This window comes from Sparus aurata, chromosome 18 (assembly GCF_900880675.1).
Source record: "Sparus aurata chromosome 18, fSpaAur1.1, whole genome shotgun sequence".
Lineage (NCBI taxonomy): Eukaryota > Metazoa > Chordata > Actinopteri > Spariformes > Sparidae > Sparus > Sparus aurata.
In genome coordinates, this window is record NC_044204.1 from 28151676 (window position 1) to 28174087 (window position 22412).

A 22412-nucleotide genomic window follows, 5' to 3' on the forward strand; every position below is an offset into this window, starting at 1 on the left:
TCTGTAAAATAAAACAACTGAGTTAAAACAGTTAACCCACCAAGTACACTCATATGTGGTGGGAGGACACCTTCCTCGCCTGCTATCTGACACAGTCACATCTGTCATTCCTGGATGTCCTCTTGGCCCTGTGGCTCTGTTGGCTGGATGAAACTTTGGAAACTTACTAACGTCACTGCATGCAAAATATGGCACCAGCAGGGAGCGGAGAGAGGAGAGAGGGATGTAGCTCGGTGAAAGGCACGGAGCTTTCTATCACAGGTGCAAGACACAGGTAAGGTACGGTAAGGTAAGTTAGACTTATGAAGATTTTATATTTCTGTTAGTGTCATTTTAAGAGTGTTTTTAGAGTGACGTTTAGACTTCAAAATTCATTTCCTCAAATGTATTCAAAACTGCAGCTCTTGTAAACATTTCCTTGTTTTGTACAGGCACATGTTGGGTCCATGGAGCAGATACACCATCTACGCTCCACACTGGACTTAAAGATGGATGTGACCGATGACAACCACGTGGAGGGAGTGAAGATGGAAACAGATAACAAGCAAACAATGGATAATGACCTCCCTGCCGGACTATCAGAGGAGACGTACCAAAATGTTACAATCCGTGAAGGGCCCTCCAGCAGCTGCGGGAGGCTCAGAGCGAGATCCAGACCAAAACTCCAGTCGACAAAAAGTTTCCCCCCTTACAATCAGTGCATAGGTGGACTCGGAGAGGATGGAGAGCAGGACAATATGATCGCTCATCAAACCAATCTCAGACATGATGACACGATGAGGGAGGACGTGAATGAGTCGGTCCAAGGCACAGAAAGAAAAGAGGACTTCGAGTTGAAGGCAAGATGTGCAAGGGGCGAAGTGAAGGCGAAATGGAGGACGAGGAGGAGGGAGAGGTTAGGGGGGAGCTATGAAGTTGATCCGGACGGATGGGAGAGCGCACGATGGAGCGGGAAAAGACGGGTAGAAGAGACTGAAAGAGAGAGGGAGCACGATGATGAGGAGAGGGAGGGGGGCACAAACAGGGAGTGGAAACACTGGAGAAGTAAAAACTCGAGTTTTGAGATAGAGGCAAAAGAGGAAGAGGATGAGGGGAGGAAGAGATCTCCTGTTTCAGCAGCAGTGGAGGGGGAGTATGAGAGCAGTAGGGAGACCCCAGAGGTTGAAGAAGCTGTGGAGCTGTCAGGGACGGTGGAGGACCCCGCAGCACATCAGTGGTCCTCCCCACACCCAATCCTCTCCAAGATTTTGCACTCTTCCTCCACCTCCTCCTCCAGCTCCTCCATCAACCTCTCCTCAGCAGAGAGCGATGAGGTCTTCAGCGAAGGAGAGGATGCCGTCTCCAGGAGGAGGACTTTCAGGAAGGTGAGGATTGATGCAATTTAAAGCTACATTTTCTCTTGTGGCATTAGCCATCCGAACATATGTGCACTGGCATCATAGCTTTGCACGTGGCCGCTCTGCTTTTCCATGGAAGAGGCCTAAAACTATATTTCTCAACTGTTCTTTGCACCTGTGGTTCTGGATGATTTGCATAGGCTTGAAAGAGGACTTTGACGAGGACAGATTTGAATGGCGTTTGCATGCCTCGCTGCTGCTGCTGCTGCTGCTGCTGCTACAGATATGAGAGCAAAGGGGAGCAGACGGAGGGAGGAGGACAAGGGAGTAGATGTCCTCAGTGCAGACTGCAGTTTGCATTGTCAGATACTGAAGAGCAGTCTGTGACCAAATAGTAACAGTGTGGTAAACCTCTGCGGATATATCATGTAGACATTTTCTTGAAACTACAGGCTTTGTTATTTGTGAGCGTCTCTACTGAGCATGCTCGGGTTCGCGTAGGCGTCTCTTGTTTTTCTTTTCTTTCAATGGCCATGCCTGTCAGGTGGCAACTGTTTTGTGTATATACAAAACAGACCGTAACTGTCGAGGTATGCACTATTTGTAAACACCAAACGCACTCTGTCAGTTTTTGACGTGCACAGAAGACTAGAGGTGTTTATACCGTTTAATGTGCCACAGCTCTCAATCTGAAAACGTTGCATGTTCGACATGGCCAGAGAAAACTAGTGAAAATGTGATTGTTCAACTTTGTCCAGAATATTTGTGTGTAATAAGTGAAAATGATACTAGATATATAGAGATGTTACTTTCCAACTGATCTAGTCATATTTTTAGTGTATTGAGATATTTTTGACTAGAAGTAAGACAGTTTTGACACATCACAGTGTAAATAATTAAATTAATGATGGCAGAATTCCATTTAGCTGCTTTGGTTTCAGGGTCCTGTTATTGTTCATGTTGGCACTCTGTCACACTGTCACGGCTGACCGGGACACTTTATTAGAATGAAGCCACTGATAATGTTGGAAACAACAAGTCAAAATGTCTGCTGTGTTAAAAGCATTTGAACATCCATCGAGTACATTCTTAAACGATACGATGCATACTGAGCATTAGCCTACATGAAGCAGTGGCCATGTCCATGAGTAGAACATATTCAATAAGTTGTCAGCTGTTACATGAATTGAAAACTATTTTCATGATCGACTGAAGTGTTTTTGAGAAAAACAGTACACGTTCAGGTTAAGGTGAATTGGATATTCTGAATAGCCTGCAGGTGAAAGCGTTTGAACGTATGCTGTGTATAAACCAGGTGTCATAACCAGCTTCTAAAAAAAGCAATGCATGCTGGGATAGGCTCCAGATCCTGAGCACAGTATAGAAAATGCATGACGAGCAATTGTTCATTACCTTCATGTGAAGACGATAACAATCTGTTTTGCTTTGTGCCTCAGAGCCGCTCCTGGAAAACCTTCCTGACCATGATGCACTGGTCAATGCGGCGGCAGAGCTCCTGGGTCCAGCTGGCTGGACATCAAGGCATGTTTATTACGGTTCAGCCACAAACAGTGGTTACAGTTTATAATAATCATCACTTATTAATTCCAAATGTATCGCTAATTAAACTGAAGTTAAATGTTCAAAGTTTCACTGTTAACAAATAAAAGTAAAGCTCTTTAAACCATTTATTTAGCAGGTGTTTACTGTAAAGATTTGTGTTGTATCTTATAAACGGTCAATAAAAACACTGTCCATCTGTAAACATTATTTAGATGGCCATTACAAAGTTGCAACACATTTTTATAAACCTTCCCAATTTCTTAATAAATGTTTTTATAAAGCATTTTTTATTGTTGACAGTGAAAAAGCTAACGACTAAAAATGTATAAATATTAATAATGGTTAGTCTACAAATTAATGTAACCACTAAAATGACATAGCTGACATCGCCCCACTTGTAAATATCACTGCTGCTGTGTCCCAGCATTTGTACCTCCAGAATGTCAGCTATTCAAGAGCTGAGAGAGAAACTGTCTCTATAGTTAGAGCTGCATACAGTTTGAGTTTATTCAGCAGAGATCCACAGTTAACCTTTTTGCTTTATTGAACAAATGAATCAATCATTCTTTGTCCCTGCCTCGCTGGTTTTTTTTTTGCTCTCCCCAGGTAACTTCCAGCTGAGTGACAGCGGGGAGGTGTTGAAGCTGTACAACGAGGTGGAGGCAAAGTGTCTGGACTCCCTGATGAGAGACCCGCTGCGGCCCTTTGTGCCACAGTACCACGGCCTGGTCACCAGGGGGGAGCAGCGCTATATCCGCCTGGAGGACCTGCTGAGCGGCCTGAGGAGACCCGTCATCATGGACTGCAAGATGGGAGTCAGGTGGGATTGAGAGCAGTTTTTTCCTAACCAACTAACACTGTAGAGATGAGAGGGCTTCGTGGGAACAAACATCTAAAAGCTTGATGTGCAGCAGTAAAGCTACATAGGATTAATTGGCACATAACGTTTCATATTGGCCTGTATGTAGTTGTGTTTTCTCCTTACATGCTCCCTTTTGCCTTTGACTGCATCAGTTCAGTCTGGCAGTTTATAAGATAGGCTTAACATTACTGTATGTCATGGATTAAATCAGATCTTGAGTTCCAGTCAGGGGCGGTTTTAGGGGGGGCCAACAGTGGCCAGTGCCCCGGTAACTCTGAGTCTGGACCCCCCTGTGGCCCCCCTGACAGGGAGTCTGCATTAATAATACAATGACAGATTTCTTGCAACGATTTTGTTTTGAAGGGAAAGGCTGAAATAAAGTGTCTCAGCAGTTTACTACCCAATCAAAATTCCTGAAATTGTCAACACTGTTTTGTCTGAATGAGGGATTTATCTTTTTTTCCGGGTTGTATGTGCCCCCTAACAAAAAGCCGGCCCCAACCTGGCCCCCCTTTTAAAACTGGTCTAGAACCGCCACTGGTTTCAGTCACGATGCTAAATTGGGAATGTAATTTACCCTGGTCTCATTTCAATACCTCAGAATCCTACCTTGGAAACCCAAACAACATGTCATTGTCAAAATTCATGTTGATAAAGGTTCTCAGTCATCCAGGTCATAGTGATTCTAACTGCTATATCTGAGGCTGTTTCAGTTTCTTGAAGATGTCCAAGAGGTTTCTTGAGTTCAGACCTGAGGTTGCCTCTTGGATGGGAGGTGAAACATTTTCAAGAAACAGAAACAAGCCAGCTTACCTACAATATGTCACACAGAAAATGTAAATTCATTCATCGCATTGGATTTGATCCGTAGCAATATTTTTTTCATGTTTTCCTCTCAGGACATACCAGGAGGAGGAATTGATCAAAGCCCGGATCAAGGCCCCCCTGCGGAGTGACATGTACCAGAAGATGGTGAAAGTAGACCCCTCAGCTCCGTCGGCGGAGGAACACGCACAGAAAGCTGTGACCAAGTGGAGATACCTTCAGTGGAGGGATACAACCAGCTCTACGTCCACACTGGGCTTCAGGATAGAGGGAGTCATGGTAGGAGTAAAGAGCAGTGACATCCCTGCACTACTCAAGTCACAAATAATATCTGAACGTGTTTTAGATGTGTCACCTCCACGCTGTTCTGTTTTTTTTTTCTCTGTGGGTCAGATGGAGGACGGCAGCGTCCAGCGGGACTTCAGGAAGATTCTGAGTCTAACTCAGGTCACAGAGGCATTACTCTACTTCACCAGGAGTCAGCTGGAGATCCTGGTAGTGACATTACACTTCTCTTGCTTCAGGAAACATGTCCAAAATCATATTATGATTCGCAAACAAATACATCAAGAACCACATTTTCCAACATTTTCTGACTGTGCCTGAACTGATTGAGCAGCCTTAAAGAACTTAAATTGAATAAAAATGAGTTACTTGTTCAGTTTGAGTTGCTGCCCTGTGGGTGAATTGAATGAAATAACCCTGTGATGTTTGCATTATCTGCTGCTGAACAACAGCTTTACCCATCTGTGTTCTCAGAAAGCGTACCACTCCAGACTCCTGGCTCTGAGCGATGCACTGCAGAATTCACTATTTTTCAGAAGTCACGAGGTTTGTTTACACAAAGAGACAAATGTTCACTTGTCGACTTAGAGTGAAACACGACTCATGGAAACAGCAGCTACAGAGAAAACAATCAGACCATACTAAGCAGAGTATCTCTCATGTTCTTTCAAATTCATCCTTGCTTCGTATTCTTATAACGAGTCTGCATTTATTCATATCTTCGATTGGTTCAGGTGATTGGCAGCTCGCTTCTTTTCGTCCACGACCACACCAGCAAGGCCAACGTGTGGATGATAGACTTTGGGAAGACGACACCGGTGCCCGAGACAGGCGAGCTCCTGCACAACGTCCCGTGGGCCGAGGGGAACAGGGAGGACGGATACCTCATCGGCCTCACCTCCCTCATCACCTCTCTGGGCCAGGCCATCAGCGTGGCCTCCTGGCAGCAGGAGGACGGCTGTGGAGGAGAAAAAATACCGTTACATGAAGTAAACTGAGGGTTGTGGCTGAAACAACTCAAAGTCAGGATCAGGTCGGACAAAACGGCTGCTGTTACACTTTGAACTGCTGAGAGAAGAGACAGGAGGGGAGGAATTCAAACTATTCAGCTAAAAATCCATTGAAATGTGATGTGGTTGTCTTGGTTTTTTTAAGTTTTGTTACAAAGATTTAAGATTTAAGAGACTTCTTCCTTCTTTTCTGGGCACAAAAATCCACGTTGTTTGACCTGCTGATGCTTTCTTACCAACAGTTGTGTTGTAGCACATGCTAAGGAAAAATACATCACACACACCAACACACGCATATGGTTGAACAGCCTGATGTTGTGTTATGTATTATTATCAGGGATTTGAATTAAATGATGCAGCTGAACCTTTTTGCTGGTATTATAACTTGTATACAAAAGTCCTTCACATATTAGACAGTCCGTCCTGAGTGAAATAAACAATTAACGCCGCCGTCTGCTCGGTCTTTATATTCCCACGTTCACCCCTGATTCATATAAAACAGCTCATGGTCATGTAAAGTACAAACACAGGCAACAGAGAGAAAAAAGGAAAGCAAGCACACATCCTGTATTGTGCTGTTTCTTCCAGTCAAAACACGAGAAAACTTACATATTACATTTTGGATTCTATCTTAAATCCTAAAGCGTCAAAAGTTAACAACTGTGTACGGGGGAGTTCGGGGGAAATGTGTTTAAAATCATGCACAAGACATGTAAAACAGAATACTTCAATGCAATGTAAGGTTTTGCACTTAAAACAAAACAAGAAACTGTGAGAATGCTGTACTGTTGCCAACAGTGATGGAGTGTAACTAAGTACATCCACTCAGGTTCTGAATCTCAGTACAATTCTGGAGTACTTTTCCTTTAATGACTGGAGTATTTCCATTCTCTGCCACTACATACTTTCACTTTACTACATTTTGGAGGCAAATATTGTATTTTTTACTCACTACATTCATTTTATAACTTTAGATAGTGTTACTTCTTTTCTGATTGCAGTCTGCATCAGAGCTATATGAGTGCATTTTTAAATCAGAAGAAGATAAAAATGTATTCAGATCACAAATTCCCCAAAATTCTGATTATTAGATCTGATAACTGTCCTGGTCCATCGTATACAGTAAATGCATACATGAAAATATATGTATAATTGACCTCTTACTTATACTTTTGACACTTAAGTACACTTAATATCAGATACTTTGAGGGTTTACTCAATTGGTATGTGTGAATCTTTCTTTTAATTAATATTTCAACATGATATCCTCACCTTTACTCAAGAATGACTGTTGGGAACTTCATACAACACTAGTAACCAAACGTATTCACACTTCTACACAAAATAACCTGCACTGATTCGCTAGAAGCCACAGCACAGAGTTTATCATCAACATCACACACTCAGCTGCCAATTTATTAGGTACACCTCACTAAAAAATGCAGTCACACTTGTAGTAAATCCTTCCTTTGTGAAGTTATAATGCTCAGCTCTCATCGTCTGACAGGAGGTGTTGTGCCGAGGTGTTTCCAAGCAGGTATTCCAGGTATTTTGTCCACTCCTTTTATTATAGGCTGCTAATGTGGTTCGACCAAGTGCAGCATGATTCAGCAGCACCACAAACTACACATGCCAATAAAAAGATGAACCAACACTTCTTTGAAACAATTAATAAATATTATAACCCCTCACATGGCTTGGATTCAATTCACAGCTGTTGTAGTGGGTCTAACCATAGACATACAGTATATATACATGACAGACTATGTATTTAAGTCTATGGGTCTAACTGGGTGGCTGTGAGACCCTGACCCCAGTCTGAAACCTGTCCACCAGGTGGCGCTGTGCTGTTGTTCCTGCTGAGCGGGACAGTCTGACTGCCTCCAGCCCAGACGGCACACAGCCGCAACTGTTTCCCCATTATTACCCCCGACAAATTTTTCTACAGTAAAATCATCGCAAATTATCCCGTGAATATTGTGGGAGTCTGAAAGTCAGTCGGTCAGTCAGAGTCCAGCTAGATGCTAACGCTAACTAGCTCGCTAAAAAGCTTGCAACAAGTCACTCAGCTCAACCAGAAGGTAAGAGAAGTTCGGAGAAACTTTTAAACAATAACACAACATGTGGAATATTGGGCTGTTGGATGTGTTCGTTTGAAGGATAATACGCTGTGAGGGTGTTGCTGTGGGGGTCGGAGGCTGGAGACCATCAGGATGGAGCGGGGGACTTTCTGCCGGGGTGGCTACCGGAACCTAGCTGTGGTGGCACGTGTGATGAATGACGGTGAGTACTGGTCTTTCATTAACTTCACGCGTGGAAAAGTTTTTCTTTGGGCTTAAATCTGCTGTGTTGGGGAGTTTTAAATATAAACCGTCGGGATATGATTCTGGTCTGGATGTGAGGTTAGTTTGGGTGTTCAACATGAAGCTAATTAGCTTAATCACCATGAAAGTTAATGCACCTGCTAATCAGCCCAACTACGCATGCGTCAAGTGGACTGGTAGCATCAGGTGAACTTCTCAGGGAAGTCACTGTAGTTCATAATAATAATAATAATAATAATAATCATATTAATTTAATGAAGGCTGGCTCTTAATTTGATTAGCAGGATCTTGAAGTGTATTCTGAATTGTTTGGACAAGCAGTGTAAAGAAATCAGGATAAGTGTTGCATGAGATCTTTGAGTGGACTTGCAGCATAAAAGACAACATGTAAACAGAGAATGGAAGTTTTGATTAGGCCGATGGAAAGTGAGTTGCAGTGATCAAGTGGCGAAGAAATGATTGCATGATTTGATCATTTCCAACCGAGGTCTTGGAATAATGGGCCCTTGATAACAGTAATAAATAAACGTATCAACATATCTACGTCAAAGGACATCAGATGAAGAAATGCCTCCAGAAAAATAAGTAAAATATACATTTTTTAAATTATATTGGTTTGAAATGAACAGTGTATGTCAGGAATTAATTTCAGGCACCAGTTGGCATAACAAAATATCATAACATCATCACTATGGAGGTGAATCATATTGGGAAAATTCATTCTCACAACACAAATTAGATTATCCAAAGATACGTCCTCTGTGTGGAAACTCATAAGATGCAAACCTCCCTTAAATTGTTGAAAACAACAATATCTTATTTTCCCAGTATGACACAATCCAAATATTTTACATTATATTCCAAAAAATGTAGTTGAACGTTTATGTGAATTATATATTTCCAACAAGAAAACATTCACTTCATATAGTTTAGAGTTGAACTGGGGAAAAAAAAATATCATCAGATACATTTAAAAAGATTGTATTATTTTGAAATTAATTATAAATGCCTGGAATTAATTTTAGGCACCAGTTGGCATCACAAGAATATCATAACATTATCACTATGGAGGTGTTTGGTATGTGATATTAAGATAACTCCGTTTCACAGCACAACACAAATAAGAATATTCAAAGATACCACCTCTGTGTAGACACTGTTTGGATTTAAACCTCCTTTAAACTCTTGTAGACTTGACAAAAAAGAGTAACTTATTTTTCCAGTACCGTTTCTTGTTTCATTAAAGAAAAGTAATCAAAGGTTTAGGTGAATGTATATTTCCAACGAGAAAACATTAAAACAAAGTGCTGCTTTGTTGAAGCCCGAGGGACAATAAACCCTTTTCACAGCAGACATTTTGACTTGTCAATGCAGGAAAAGTACAGGTGCAATTTCTTACATTAATGATGGCTTTATTCCATTTAGTTGAGCTTGCTCCATTGTATCCAGTATTGTGCATGCTGACATGGGTTACTGGGACACTTACAGGAATGGAGCCACCATTAACATTTTTGGTAACACCTGTGCTTTTCCAGCTTTGACAGTGAAAAAGGTCTACCGCTTTTGAAGTATTAGTAGTACTGTCACATGTCAGGAAAACAAAACGATTAAAGAATAAATAGATAACAACACAAGTGCTAAAGGAGTGTAATCATTACTTCAATATGTTTCAATACATTAGAATGATTATACACAACTCAAAATCAGTTAGGAATGTTGGAATATTTTAGTGTTCACTTGATTGTTTATTCTGTGATATATCTGGATGTTTATTTTGTGTTTTGTTAAATATGTTGTTCCCCTAAAACAATGCAACACATTTAATTGGACTTTTATTGCATATCCATTAACATGCATACATGCACCCTTATCACAATAATAACGGTAGTCTTAAGTATTGTTTATGAACACAAGTTATTTACAAGTTTAAGAGACTGTATAATTGCCAAATACAAAATATTCTATTAAATACTATTTCTGGTTAATTTGAGTATATGCCTTCTTTCATTAGCAGAATAATTATATTACTAGAGAATGCTAAAAATAAAACGTGACTGTGACGTCACTTGCTCGGATTCATAACCGTGAATGTGAAAATGACAAACGTTGCTATATTAGCACCAACTTAAACTTTAACTACGGCTGTTTCTTCCGTGTTTTTGTACAGATATACAAAGCTTTTCTAAGTATTTAATGTAGAGTAATACATGTATTTACTGTCAGCCAGTAACACAGACATCAGTGCATTATGTCAGGTGGTCGGCGATGTTATTGTTTCCGTTATAGAAAACCTTCAGGTAGGTTATGCCAGGTGACAAAGTATGCTAGCTACCAATTCTAAGCTAACCACTGAGAGCTGACGTTAGCGTAGACTTCAACTAACATGTATATAGCGTTGCGATATTTGTTTTGCAGTTTTTTATTACTCGACATCGACTCAAGAGCTGCTTTGTTTCAATTACCCGCGCCAGAGTGTCGCTCCGGAAGGGGAAGCTTTTAAAAGTTGTATTTCCGCTGTCCTATTGTCAACGCGCAGAAGGAGAAGCTAGCTTAGCTAGAAGCTACCAGCTACCAGCCAGTTAAAGACTGGCCACTCGATCACGACGTGGTCGCCTTTGTTTTTCCTCTTAACGTCTTGGGATGTTGGAGTTTCTTCCGTAGTCTGCTGTTTGTGTTTGGTGAAAGACCGATACGACTCACTGCAAAGATTATTTTACACAGTAAACTGTGTTTTTTAATCTAACACTATTCTAGAAATATGGCGGATGGCGGGCACTACTACAACGGTAAGGGATCTCAGTTCTCTACAGCTTTAACCTGACATGTTGTGCTACTTGTACCGTTTCCCTCAGACCATGGAGAGTTTATGGTGAGGAGAGAGGTCAGAAGCACTGGTTACGTGGTCCAAGGAGGTAAAATTATATCTTGGGGCCCCTACAGATGTTAACTTTTGTAGACATAAGTGTTTACTCATTGCACAAATATTTACCCATTACATAAATATATACTTTTCATTTTATTAGCACAACACCAGAGATCTATTGCACTAAACGTTTTTAATACAGTTACAGACACAGGCCAATAATGCCAGCTCCTGTACCATGCTGTCTTGTTCCCTGTCTTGTCATGAATGCCCTTTAAAAATGGTATATGATCAACTTTTTGAAATACATGGGGTTTTTTTAATACAATTTCTTAATATCAGCTAAATACGTTTTTCAATATGGAGGTTTTAATTAATGTATTATTTTACCCTCAAATCATAAGAGACATATTAACCATCCATTTACTTTCTATGCCTCATCATTATGTAATGTGTTATAACTTTGTTTCGACTTAAAAAAGAAAATCTCCTTATGTATGTCTATGATGTGATACTGAAGTCAAACTGTTCCCTTTCTCAGAGCACGATGATAGAACTGCACCACAGTATCGCAGCCGTAAAGGCAGAGGCGGTCACAAGGGTCGGTCCTATGACAGGTCCCGAAGAGACCGCCAACCGGGAAGCCACTCGGGGGGATTTGGAGGTCCTGGGCCACGGTCCAGGCTTGCCGATATGGATGAAGATGTTGCTATGAGTGACAACTCTCAGGACAGCAGCGCCCAGCATAGATTGTAAGTCTAATCATCTCATCAAGCCTGTGGATTGTTGAACACTGTCAGTAGATACATTTGTTAAGAGTGGGACTTGTTGTTTGGCTCCAAAACAAGCAGTTCCCCTTTTTAAAGAGTGCTTGAAGAATTGTTATTAAAGTATGAGTTAAATGCAGTTTCAAGAATAATGTAGTACAAAAATGGAAGCATAAAATGGAAAGATTTTTTCTTTTTGTTTCCGTTGGTATGCCCCCTCCTGAATTCTTTGATGTGGGGTTTTTCCACTGCTTCGTGGCTGATTTGATTCTATCCTCAGTTAGCTTGAGTCATTTCAGCGGGAAAAAGTAGAACAAGTCTGCATGAATATCTCTGTAAGTCATCTAACCACTACAGCAGAAAAGACAAAAGTGAAACTGTGAAAGTTTATTGCGGTCAGTTCAGTAACTTAACTCTTTTGTCACTGTTATCTCTGCTGTTTTATTTGAACTTACTGACTTGCATACCATGCATACATTTTAAAATAGTTAGCTTAAGGGATCTCTGCCCGGACTGGCCAACCTGTACACATTTTGACATCAGAGAATGCTTGTTTGTTTTGGCACTTGAAAGTGAGCAAAAAGCGTGTGAAACCAAGTGAATTTGAACAAATTGTGCAGCAGTGTTCAAGTCTAACAGCAAGAAGCAGCAGCAGCAGCTAAGCCCCCCGTGCCGTCACCCACCTACAAAACAAATGTTTGCAGGCAGAAGTAATTGACAAAACGTGTAATGTCAGACGACTAGCTTGGATCCACAAATCAACAGCAACACTCTTGGTAACGATTTTATCCTTCTCATTTCCCCTTCTCACTCCAGCTGGCTGTTTAAAGTCAAGACTGTTATTTGAACTCATTGTTAAAGGTTGTATTTGAAAAATGCAACCAACCGAGCAGGAACTTTAGTCTGATCCAGGAACTATATCAGAGGAAATAGATTTATACTCTGGTTCCTCCTGGTAATATTTACGTGTACGTTTTGTCTTTTTTAGCAACCCATATGGGAGGCCTATTCGGAAAGGAGGAGATGGACGTTTTGACAGGCGACCAGGCAAAGGGGGAGGAGGTGGTAGAGGGGGAGGGGGTGGAGGCGGCTTCAGAGGAGGCCGAGGTGGAGGAGGGAGAAGTCGGTCAGGCTGGTTCAAAGTTACGGTACGTGTTATAGAAGTTGTCTCACGACATCCATACATTTACAACATAACCTGTGAAAAGACATCACATTCTACTTTCTTGGCTTTTTGACAGATACCACACGGGAAAAAATATGACAAGCAATGGTTATTGACAGCTCTTCAGAACATCTGTTCAGTTCCCTACAGACCTGTGCAGGTGAGGTTCACTGTTGTCTTATGATTTGATAAAAGAAATAAGGCTTTGTGTATTTCTCAAGTCATTAAATTGAAAGAAATGGTACCTGTGCTTCTATTTATATTTGCATCATGGATTGTACTTAAGTGCATTCAGGATGTGTAGAGTTCTGATAAAAGAAATTGTGATAGTTACTTGTGCTTTCTTTTTTGTATTTGTATTTTTTTTCCCTTGCTTGCTGATAAATTATATACATTCAGTCTCTTTCTAAAAGCAGGATTTAGCTGAAGGATTTTAGAAAAAGGTGTTTTTGGACACAATCTTTGCATTTATGAAATTTAATCATCCCTCTTTCTCCCCCTGTCTGTCCAGTTCCATGTTGACCATAACAGGGCTCATTTCTATGTGGATGATTCATCTACCGCTCATGCCTTGCATAAATGTTCCCACAAGATCACAGACACAGATGGGTACAAGGTATGTTGAGGAATTAACAGAAATGTCAATTTTGATGCTGCAGAAAATCTATTATCCGTTATAATCATACTTCTTATATTGCCGGATCTTGGCAACATGCTACACTTTTACCTACAGCTTGTAGATAATGGTGATATCCTATCTACTTTGATTAATGAATAACCACAAATCACACTTTATGTCAAACTCAACATGTGTTTGGTATATCTGTGTACTAATCTATCGAATATCACCTGTTTACTGTCTCTTCAAGGTGGAAGTTCATGTCAACCCTAGTGCTCCACCTTCCAGCCTGGTTTCTGATCTAAAGCCTGAACACTTGGAGCACCTGAAGGTAATAAAAATCTGAAGGGTCTGACTGAAGCTGTGAAAATGATAAGATTTTGAGATGCCTTAGAAGTCTAATGTAAGAATTTAATTTGGTCTCGATCAGAGTAAGTCTGGAGCTTTGTAGTTGATAAAATAGAAGTTGAAACAGAGTAATTTAGTCTGAATGATGGAGGAGATGGTGCTACTTAATTCATATTTTAGGTTTAATCCCCTTACTTCTGTCCCCTTTTAACATTTTGCATTAAAATTAATTGAAGCAAGTGTCTGACAACTTTTGGCCATTCAGATGAGACCTCTCATGTTGGCTGTTTATCTTTCACAGCAATGCATGGCAAAACGGTTTGATGGCTCCCAGCAAGCTTTGGATTTGAACAACATCCGAACAGATCCAGGTAATTATACCCCTACACACAAATTGTATGCATGACATCATATTGGACACAAATTTAACTAGCATCTAACATTACTAGACTAGTTGTTACAACTGAATATCTTGTTGATCTTCAAATATAACTGTTAGAAGCACTTAATTGTATTTATTTTATTTCTTTGCTAAACTGTGAAACTAGGTTTAAATGTTCACTCTAATGTTGTTTTACATTTAAGCTTCAGTAGTTGTTGCAAACAATCTAGTGATGAAACAGCTGTTGAATGATTTTACTGTTTCTGAAAATGCTTTCAAATCCTGTTTCTGTTTTTGCATATGTGCTTAGTGTTTTGATTGTTCATTTTATGTCATGTGATAGATCTGGTGTCCCAGAACATTGAAGTAATCTTAAATAGGAAGACGAGCATGGAGGCTGTCATCAAGATCATTGAAGAAAACATTCCAGAGGTAATATTTATACATTGGTTGTGTTTAATGTTATTGATTGGAAAATAGAATGGCTGTCGTTGAGATAAAAGTGCACCGGATGTGCTCATATGTTTCTCTGACTCTTTCCAGCTGACCTGCTTGAACCTGAGTAACAACCGCATTCACAAACTCGATGAACTCGCTGAATTGGTGACCAAGGTGCCTAATCTAAAGACCCTCAACCTTTCCCACAATGAGGTAAAACTCGCTGCTCGGTAAATTAACTGAATGATAACCAGGCCTTAGTTTGACCTAGTTTTGTATCCTCCTCTCACATCAATCTCTTCTGTTTGTTTGGTCGTCCAGCTGAAGTCTGACCGGGAGCTGGACAAGCTGAAAGGCCTGAAGCTGGGGGAGCTGTGGCTGAACAGGAACCCTCTGTGTGACTTCTTCAAGGATCAGGCCTCATACATCAGGTCAGTCACCGATTTTGGGGGGTGAAAAGTGACGATTTTATCGGCGGTGTGACTGTTTGTGTGCGAGTAGGGGTGTCCAGGAGGCTTTCCTGTTAAGAGTACACAGCAATGTGCTACAAAAGAAGATGAAGCAGGCCTTTGAATGTGTGTGAAATAACTGAAAACACTTCCCTAGCATCTGATGGACCAGCAAGAGGCAGCTGACATTAACTGTTAAATGCCCTGTAAAAATGTATTTGTGTGTTTCCCTGTGTGTGACAGAAAGAGAAAAAGGAAACAGAAATTAGTTCCAAGTACATGTTTCTCCCCCCCTGTTGATGATGAACATTTCCTTTCCATACTACAAATTAAGCATTTCTTACTTCCAACGTCTCTGCAAGGACATCTACACTTGACGCAGTTCCACGTTGTTTTCGTTTGAGCTTGCTTTATCTCTCCACATTATGAGCAGCCATTTTCTCTCTGCTACTTATTGAGCTTCACTGTGGGGCGTCCTTTCAGGCTTTGTTCTGTTTGATGGTTCTCAGTGATGCTGTACCCAGCACCCCTCTGCTGACATCTTGATTAGTTTTCCCATAAGCTGCTGAAAAACACCATCACACTGCTGATGAGATAAAACTCTGAGAAGAAGCATTGTTTTAAAAGAAGATATTCAGCATGGCATCCCTTGAAAAACATTTTACTGTGAACTGCTTTCGAAGATTTGACTCTGAAACGATCTCTTGAGCAGTACTGTAAAACAGTGTAGAGAGGGCCCTCCACAGTTGCCTTGACAAATGTTCGGCTAAAAACAAGGAAAATCCACAGCCAATGAGATCCTCTCCCCTCGTAGCACCCTTGCCCACTCGGCCCCCTGTGTCAGGCGAGTATGGAAGGCTGGATAGCCTATGACGGGTAAGATCCCACCTTGAAACCCTGGGACAACCTAAGGCAGGCACAGTCACGATTACTCAGCCTTGGTCCCTGTGAGCTCTGACTCACTGAGAGCACGCCGACTGGAACTCATGAAGACGGGACTCCACAGGAAAAGCTGTTGGGCTGAGGCGGAGTGGGATACAGATCATTATAAATGGCCAATGATGGTCAAAAAGAAAAAGCAGTCTGTCTCTTCCATTAAGTTGGCTCTCCTTGGCCTGAAACAGGCCTCTGCTGTTCAGTGAAAGATGTGGAGAGTTTGGCACATACGCTTAACTAACTTCAGAGGGAAATGTGTCCTGAACTGGAAATTTAAGTTGAAATAAATGTTCCAGTTTCTGATGACTGTGACCAGTACAAAAAGCTCAATCATTAAGCAGAGAGCAGAGCAGAGTGGAGACAAATAACTCAAGTCGAATGATTAATGATTTCCTAGCCCCTCTTTTATTGGAGGCCTGTGCACAAATTAAAGTTGAAAATTAAAAGCGGACAGCTTGAGCATGAAGACAGATCTCCTCAGAACTGATGGTGGCAATGATATACTAAACTGATAACTACTCTGTTGTGCAGCAGTGGGAGGCTGCAGGATGAGTGGTGGGACTGCTGGGTGCAGCTCACTTTGAAGCCAGCTGTCCTTTTTTGTTCTGCTCTATTCTCAGGTCGTCTTTCTTTGCTGATAATCATGGGCGCAGACAAACACACTCACATGATGAACAATGATTTGAGCCTTTAATGGATGTTAGACTGCATTCGCTTGTGTTTGTGTGAACTTCACTTTAAATTTCTTTACCCAGACCCTGTTTTTTTGGGGGGGGTGACATTGACTCATCTGATTCCAGCATCTTGGCGCAAGTTTTTTGGGAAAGTTGACGCGAGACTGGCGGTAACACCTCTCTCTCCCAGCAATGCATCACCTCTTTATTTTACTAATTCAAAGTGGATGTGTTAATTGGTTCCCATCACAGTGTGGCAGCTCGTGGGTCTCTGCATGTTAGTATGTGTGTGTGTTGTTGAGAAGTGTGTTTATGTGGCTTCTCCATGTCAGATCTGTGTATATCTCCATATTGGGGGAGAGGGTGAGTATACCTGCTGGTAAGTACACCTTTGGGGTGGGAGAACTGTCGAAGAGCACAGCTAAGCTGAGAGGCATGTATGATGATCCGTTAGTGGATTTATTCATATATAAAGGTTAAACCTCTGTGACACTGGTTACAAGTACAGTTCATTGTGTGTATCCATGTAAATATACTTGACTGTATTCTCCCAAATGTTCTTGACAATGTAGCAGTGTAAAATTACATCAACTGAAAGACACAAAATGACAATAATTGGGTCAGAAGGTGTGACTGACAGTGGTATTTACTGTAATGAACTTGATTTATCTGTGCCTTGGGGTAGTTTGTGATGATAACCTTCCTGCTCTTGGTTTTTTTGTTCCTGTACCAGTGCTGTGCGGCAGAGGTTCCCCCGGCTTCTCAAACTGGTAAGTAAAAAAACAGATGACAACCGACATCAAAGAACTTTTTGTAAACTAGTCTGCTCACCCGAACAGTAATTTCTGTCTACAACAATAATTATACAAGCTCGACTGGGTAAAAAGCTGCTGACAATGGCCGTCTACAGCCAGTGGTGCAGGACGCAATGCATTGACTAGAGCCGATGGCGCTGACTTAAAAAAAAAAAATTATATTGGTAACAACGGCATGTAAATAAATACATTTGCAGTGTCTGAATGAGGCCAGATCATGTATCTTTCTTCATGTGTGGTTTCTTTGTAGGACGGCAATGACCTCCCTGCACCAATTGGATTCGATGTGGAAACGCCCACCACCATCCCCCCCTGCAAGGTCACTTGATTTATCTCATGTGATTGATAATATATTTTTATTCCAAAACAAAAAAAAAAGTTTCTTCAGTGGTTGATTTCATTTAAGATACATTCTGTTCATTTAAGATATATTCTCCTTCAGGTGAAAGTCTTATGGAAATAAATATCTTATTACTAACATAACACATAATGTATTTCTCCAATTGACAATACAGGGCAGTTGTTTCGGCTCCGATGAAATCAAGGCTCTCATCCTTCGGTTCTTGCAACAGTGAGTTTTGACTTTTTATGTAGAGAATCTTCTTACAGCAGTCGTTTTATCAGTGTTGTCAGGGTCAACGTGACACAACTAGTCACTTCAGATCCACAAGAAAGGATCACGGGGACAACCCCAAGAGAACTAACTTGTGACTGTATTACAGGTACTACAGTATATACGACTCGGGGGACAGACAACCACTTCTGGATGCTTACCATGATGGAGCATCATTGTCCCTCACAACACCTTACTCCACCCAGAACCCCTCCAGGTATGAACACACACTTCTCTGTAAATGTAACAACAGTGATTAACACATGAAATCGTACATTCATTAGATTTTTGTTCATCTCCACCCATCGGTTGGTGCTGCTCTTACTGCCGCTCTTACACCAGGCGCCTCCCTACCTGAGTCTTGGCTGAATTCACATGTTTTTCTATCTGTCCCTCTCTTCTGGTTTCAGGAGCAGCCTGGGAGAGTATCATAAAGACAGTCGAAACCTGAGGAGGCACAAAGACTCCAGTGAGTTAACTATCAAGCTGTTGGCTTGTTACAACATCTGAATTGTTGAGACTGAATATTTGTGAGAATTCTCCTGATGTTTCCTTCTCTGAATCTTTCCTCCTTAAGCACTACGGTATCGACTTCTGAAACACACACGACTCAACGTGGTGGCTTTCCTCAACGAGTTGCCTAAAACTCAGCACGACATCGCCTCCTTTACCGTTGATGTTAACACCTACACCGTGAGTTCATATTTTCTGCCAGTCAGCACTTGGTCAGCCTTTTCCTCTCCCTTTGATTTCATCTCTTTAATAATTCTGAAAACTGTTTCTCATTTACAGAACACACTACTATCGTTCACAGTCAGTGGAGTCTTTAAAGAAGGTGAGGTGTTTGGTCATCATGAGTTAAAATGTTGTTCTCATCGACTGCAAACATGAGTGGTGTTGTTTTTGGTGCCAATTTGTGTCGTGTCTGTTTTTTTTAGTCGCTGTTGATGGAAAATCCAGAGAGTCAACCATGGCCTTCTCACGCGTGTTCGTCACAGTCCCAGCAGGGAACACTGGGTAAGTGAAGTTAGCTCACAATGGCTTGTATCATCTTCCTGTTGGCTTTCACATTTACTTATAAGAGGAAAAATGGAAGAAAGTTCAAAACAAGTGTTGATTTTCAAGAAAATTAACTGCATACAAGGACAAACATCTCAGACAAATTTATATTTTTTTGTTCCAAGATTGATTAATTATTGATAAATTATGAGGCCACCTGGTGGCCCCTACAACAGCATGTTTCATAACTCCTTTCAGAGTGTGTGAGCGGAGTTAGGCAGTGAGAATTTCTGCTCTTTGCTCATGATGCTGTTTATTCCACCTGCTCCACTCAAATAGCTCACCACTCGCACCAACATTAAGAAGAAAATTTACATTGTTATCCAATTTTATGCTTAAACTGGCATCCAAATAACTGAGCAGTCAAAACCATAATTTCCATTATTTATTCCATTTTTTTATTCCGTTACTTGATTTGCAGTGATTACTCAAGTTCACTTCTTTGAGTTCACTCATTTTGCCAGTTTATTAGGCACATCTAGTAAATGCAGTCTGTTATCATCAAGACCCTCTGAAACAGTCTCAAAGAAACAATACTCTAAACCCTATAAGAATCTCTATGAAGATTTGTTCTGTTATATAGCCACTTAAATGGCTACATCGCCTTTAGCTAGGTGAGGCTAAGGACCTGGCAGTTGAGTGTCTGACAGGTGAACCTAAAGGCCCCCACACACCGCCCAGACTCAAACCAACAGCCAACTGCCTTTATCCGACCACTCCGTTGCCTCTCGTCTGACCCGTTCGGCAGAAAAGTTGCATTGAAACACACTGCCTCGGGAACTGCCAACTACACAGTAGCGTGTACGTTCTGTGCTTGCGCGAGATGCATTAAGTCTCCTTAACATCGGGTGGCGCTAGTTTCGGGCCAGTAATCCAAAACATGAAAACAGGAAATGACGGAATGGAGTGCAGACATAGATTATCAGAGAAAAACAAAGCGCACACAGTATTGGCTCAGTATTCGTCTGACCTGAGAAGATGTTTGTGAAATACAATACTTGGCATTACTTGAAAGATCATCATAGCTGAGCTGATGGTCGCCTTGTCTGCCATCGGGCTCGTCATCATACGAAGACGTTGCAGGAGGGAAAAGTGGTTTGTTCTGCCCCTCCTACACACCGTGCTGATTCGCTAGCACCCCGCCAATCAGAACAACCAATCAGAGTATCCGATGGCGTCCAATCCTCCGACTGCCAACACTCTCAGACTTTGCAAGTTGAATCTGACCAGACACTGTCCGTGCGGTTCCAAAAGCTTCCAACACAGCTGAACACACGTTCAGATTTGTTCCCGAACTCGTCCTGAGTCTCCCCAAACGTTTCAGACGTCTAATGTTTGGGCCAGTGTGTTCCTGCCTTTAAGTTCATTTGTGGAACAAAAGAGGGAAAAGTTAACCCTCTCCTGAAGTACCTGAAAACAGTCCAAACTTATGGTCTGTCTACTTTGTGTCACAGTCTCTGCATCGTGAATGACCAGCTTTTCATCCGGATGGCTACAACAGAGGAGATCCGCCGGGCCTTTGTCGCTCCCGCCCCGACCCCATCTTCCAGCCCCGTCCCCACCCTCACTGCTCCACAGCAGGAGATGCTCACAGCCTTCTCACAGAAGTCTGGGATGAACCTGGAGTGGTCACAAAAGTAAGTCTCGTTTTCCTACATGTTCTGTTAGCAATAAATGATGACAAGTTATTTACTCAATTTAACATATCTGTTACAGGTGTCTGCAAGACAATGAGTGGGATTTCAACAGAGCGGCACAAATTTTCACTCAGTTAAAGGTAACACAAATTATTTCAGCTCTGCATCTCCATAAAATGTGGTTGTTTTTATTGTAAATTCCTAAAATGTTTTTTCTTGTTTCTCTTTTCAGACGGATGGCAAGATCCCTGATGTTGCGTTCATAAAATGAAGAGATTAACCATACTTCTGTGAAATAAAGTCTGCAGTCATTTTTATTTGAGGGTTTTGTTTTATCCTTTTTTTTTGCCTGTTCATTTATTAAGAAAGTATAACGCTTAACTCTTTTGTTTTAACAGCCAAATGTCAAGTGTTCAATCTAAAGACTGATGTTATGATACAATTTTCAGTTGTCATTGTAACTTTAGTTTTTAGTCATTTGTATATAACTCACTACATGTTTTCATAGGAATAAAGACAGTTGGCCAGTAGATTAACATGTGTTCACAATGATTTGCCATGTTACATTTGAATAAAATATTTTGTTACACACATCTGATAGACTTCACTTCTGCTACAATAAGACCAAAATACTGGGCATGAACATTCATTCTTGACCTTGGAATGACAGGTTTCCCAAAAGCTGAAAGTCCTAACTCAAGGTCCACACTAGCTTTTTCTAGAGCTTTCAAAAGATTCTTGTGGTCTGTATAAATACATGAAGACGGCAAACTCCATGCGCTGAGTAAAATGAAATCCAGTTGAAAGTTCCAGAATGGAAAGGAGAGACTGGTGAATCATAATTGTGAATGTTAGAATATTGTTTTCACATGTGAATGTTCATTTTTTACCCCAAAAGCTATGCAACATGCAGTACAATTAAAGTTCAAGACAGCCACAGTTCAACGTGAAAAATCAAATCAATATTATGTATATGTTATATAAAGCTGCTATATTGCTCACATGTCATGTCTTCACAGCCTTTTTACTAGATATCTTGATGTAAGGATGTGTATTGTTTCATACGCATATAAAGCTCTTTTTAACTAAATTATTTGTATAGAAGATGTTTGTCCTCATGAGTATTTAGGTTGAGAATTTATTCAGAAATAAATGTTAATTGCATGTAACTATTTAATAATGCTACAATATAATAAGTAAAATCCCCCATGAAAAGTCCCACAAATCCTTAAATACTGTACCGATAATAATTGTACTCTACCAACATGTATTTTAGTGTCTTTTATTCAATGTACATAATGGATTCAGTTATAACAAAATGCATCAGTCAGAATTAGTTACGGATATTGGTACATTTTACACAAAATTTGAGAAGTGTAATGACAAAAAAACACAAGTTAAATAAAATACATTCATCAACACTTTTAGCATTCTTAACATG

General features: G+C 40.9%; 2 protein-coding genes and 1 long non-coding RNA gene across 4 annotated transcripts; 2 read left to right on the forward strand and 1 right to left on the reverse strand.

The window, feature by feature from the left end:
* The first annotated feature begins 171 nt into the window (after positions 1-171).
* Positions 172-6333, forward strand: LOC115568294 (inositol-trisphosphate 3-kinase A-like). Its single transcript, XM_030395457.1, has 8 exons — positions 172-289; positions 432-1364; positions 2795-2879; positions 3507-3720; positions 4662-4866; positions 4981-5082; positions 5347-5418; positions 5607-6333. The coding sequence occupies exons 2-8, from the start codon at positions 447-449 to the stop codon at positions 5868-5870; spliced, it is 1860 nt and encodes a 619-aa protein (XP_030251317.1). The 5' UTR covers positions 172-289; positions 432-446; the 3' UTR covers positions 5871-6333.
* Positions 5519-6667, reverse strand: LOC115568295 (uncharacterized). Its single transcript, XR_003981366.1, has 2 exons — positions 6492-6667; positions 5519-5830 (listed from the first exon to the last, which is right to left on the reverse strand). It is a non-coding gene; the product is annotated as an uncharacterized LOC115568295 (long non-coding RNA).
* Positions 6668-7800: 1133 nt separating this feature from the next.
* On the forward strand, positions 7801-21564 carry nxf1a (nuclear RNA export factor 1a). Of its 2 annotated transcripts, XM_030395455.1 has the most exons (23): positions 7801-7963; positions 8042-8165; positions 11059-11118; positions 11611-11821; positions 12825-12984; positions 13078-13161; positions 13513-13617; positions 13871-13951; positions 14270-14339; positions 14694-14782; positions 14894-15001; positions 15110-15219; positions 17581-17617; positions 17913-17981; positions 18178-18233; positions 18385-18492; positions 18686-18744; positions 18853-18968; positions 19068-19110; positions 19214-19292; positions 20789-20971; positions 21051-21111; positions 21204-21564. In XM_030395455.1, the coding sequence occupies exons 2-23, from the start codon at positions 8096-8098 to the stop codon at positions 21240-21242; spliced, it is 1998 nt and encodes a 665-aa protein (XP_030251315.1). In that variant the 5' UTR covers positions 7801-7963; positions 8042-8095; the 3' UTR covers positions 21243-21564. The 2 variants fall into 2 exon arrangements, with proteins under 2 accessions (XP_030251315.1, XP_030251316.1); XM_030395456.1 differs by lacking the exons at positions 7801-7963; positions 8042-8165; positions 11059-11118 and adding an exon at positions 10732-10992.
* Positions 21565-22412: the final 848 nt, after the last annotated feature.

Excerpts from the sequence above, each read along its gene's own strand:
- LOC115568294 (XM_030395457.1), top strand. The coding sequence starts at position 447 with ATGGAGCAGATACACCATCTACGCTCCACACTGGACTTAAAGATGGAT. Across the intron at positions 4,867-4,980 it reads TCAGGATAGAGGGAGTCATG|ATGGAGGACGGCAGCGTCCA; the intron begins GTAGGAGTAAAG and ends TCTGTGGGTCAG. Across the intron at positions 5,083-5,346 it reads GGAGTCAGCTGGAGATCCTG|AAAGCGTACCACTCCAGACT; the intron begins GTAGTGACATTA and ends CTGTGTTCTCAG.
- nxf1a (XM_030395455.1), top strand. The coding sequence starts at position 8,096 with ATGGAGCGGGGGACTTTCTGCCGGGGTGGCTACCGGAACCTAGCTGTG. Across the intron at positions 11,119-11,610 it reads TGGTTACGTGGTCCAAGGAG|AGCACGATGATAGAACTGCA; the intron begins GTAAAATTATAT and ends TCCCTTTCTCAG. Across the intron at positions 18,745-18,852 it reads GAGGAGGCACAAAGACTCCA|CACTACGGTATCGACTTCTG; the intron begins GTGAGTTAACTA and ends TTCCTCCTTAAG.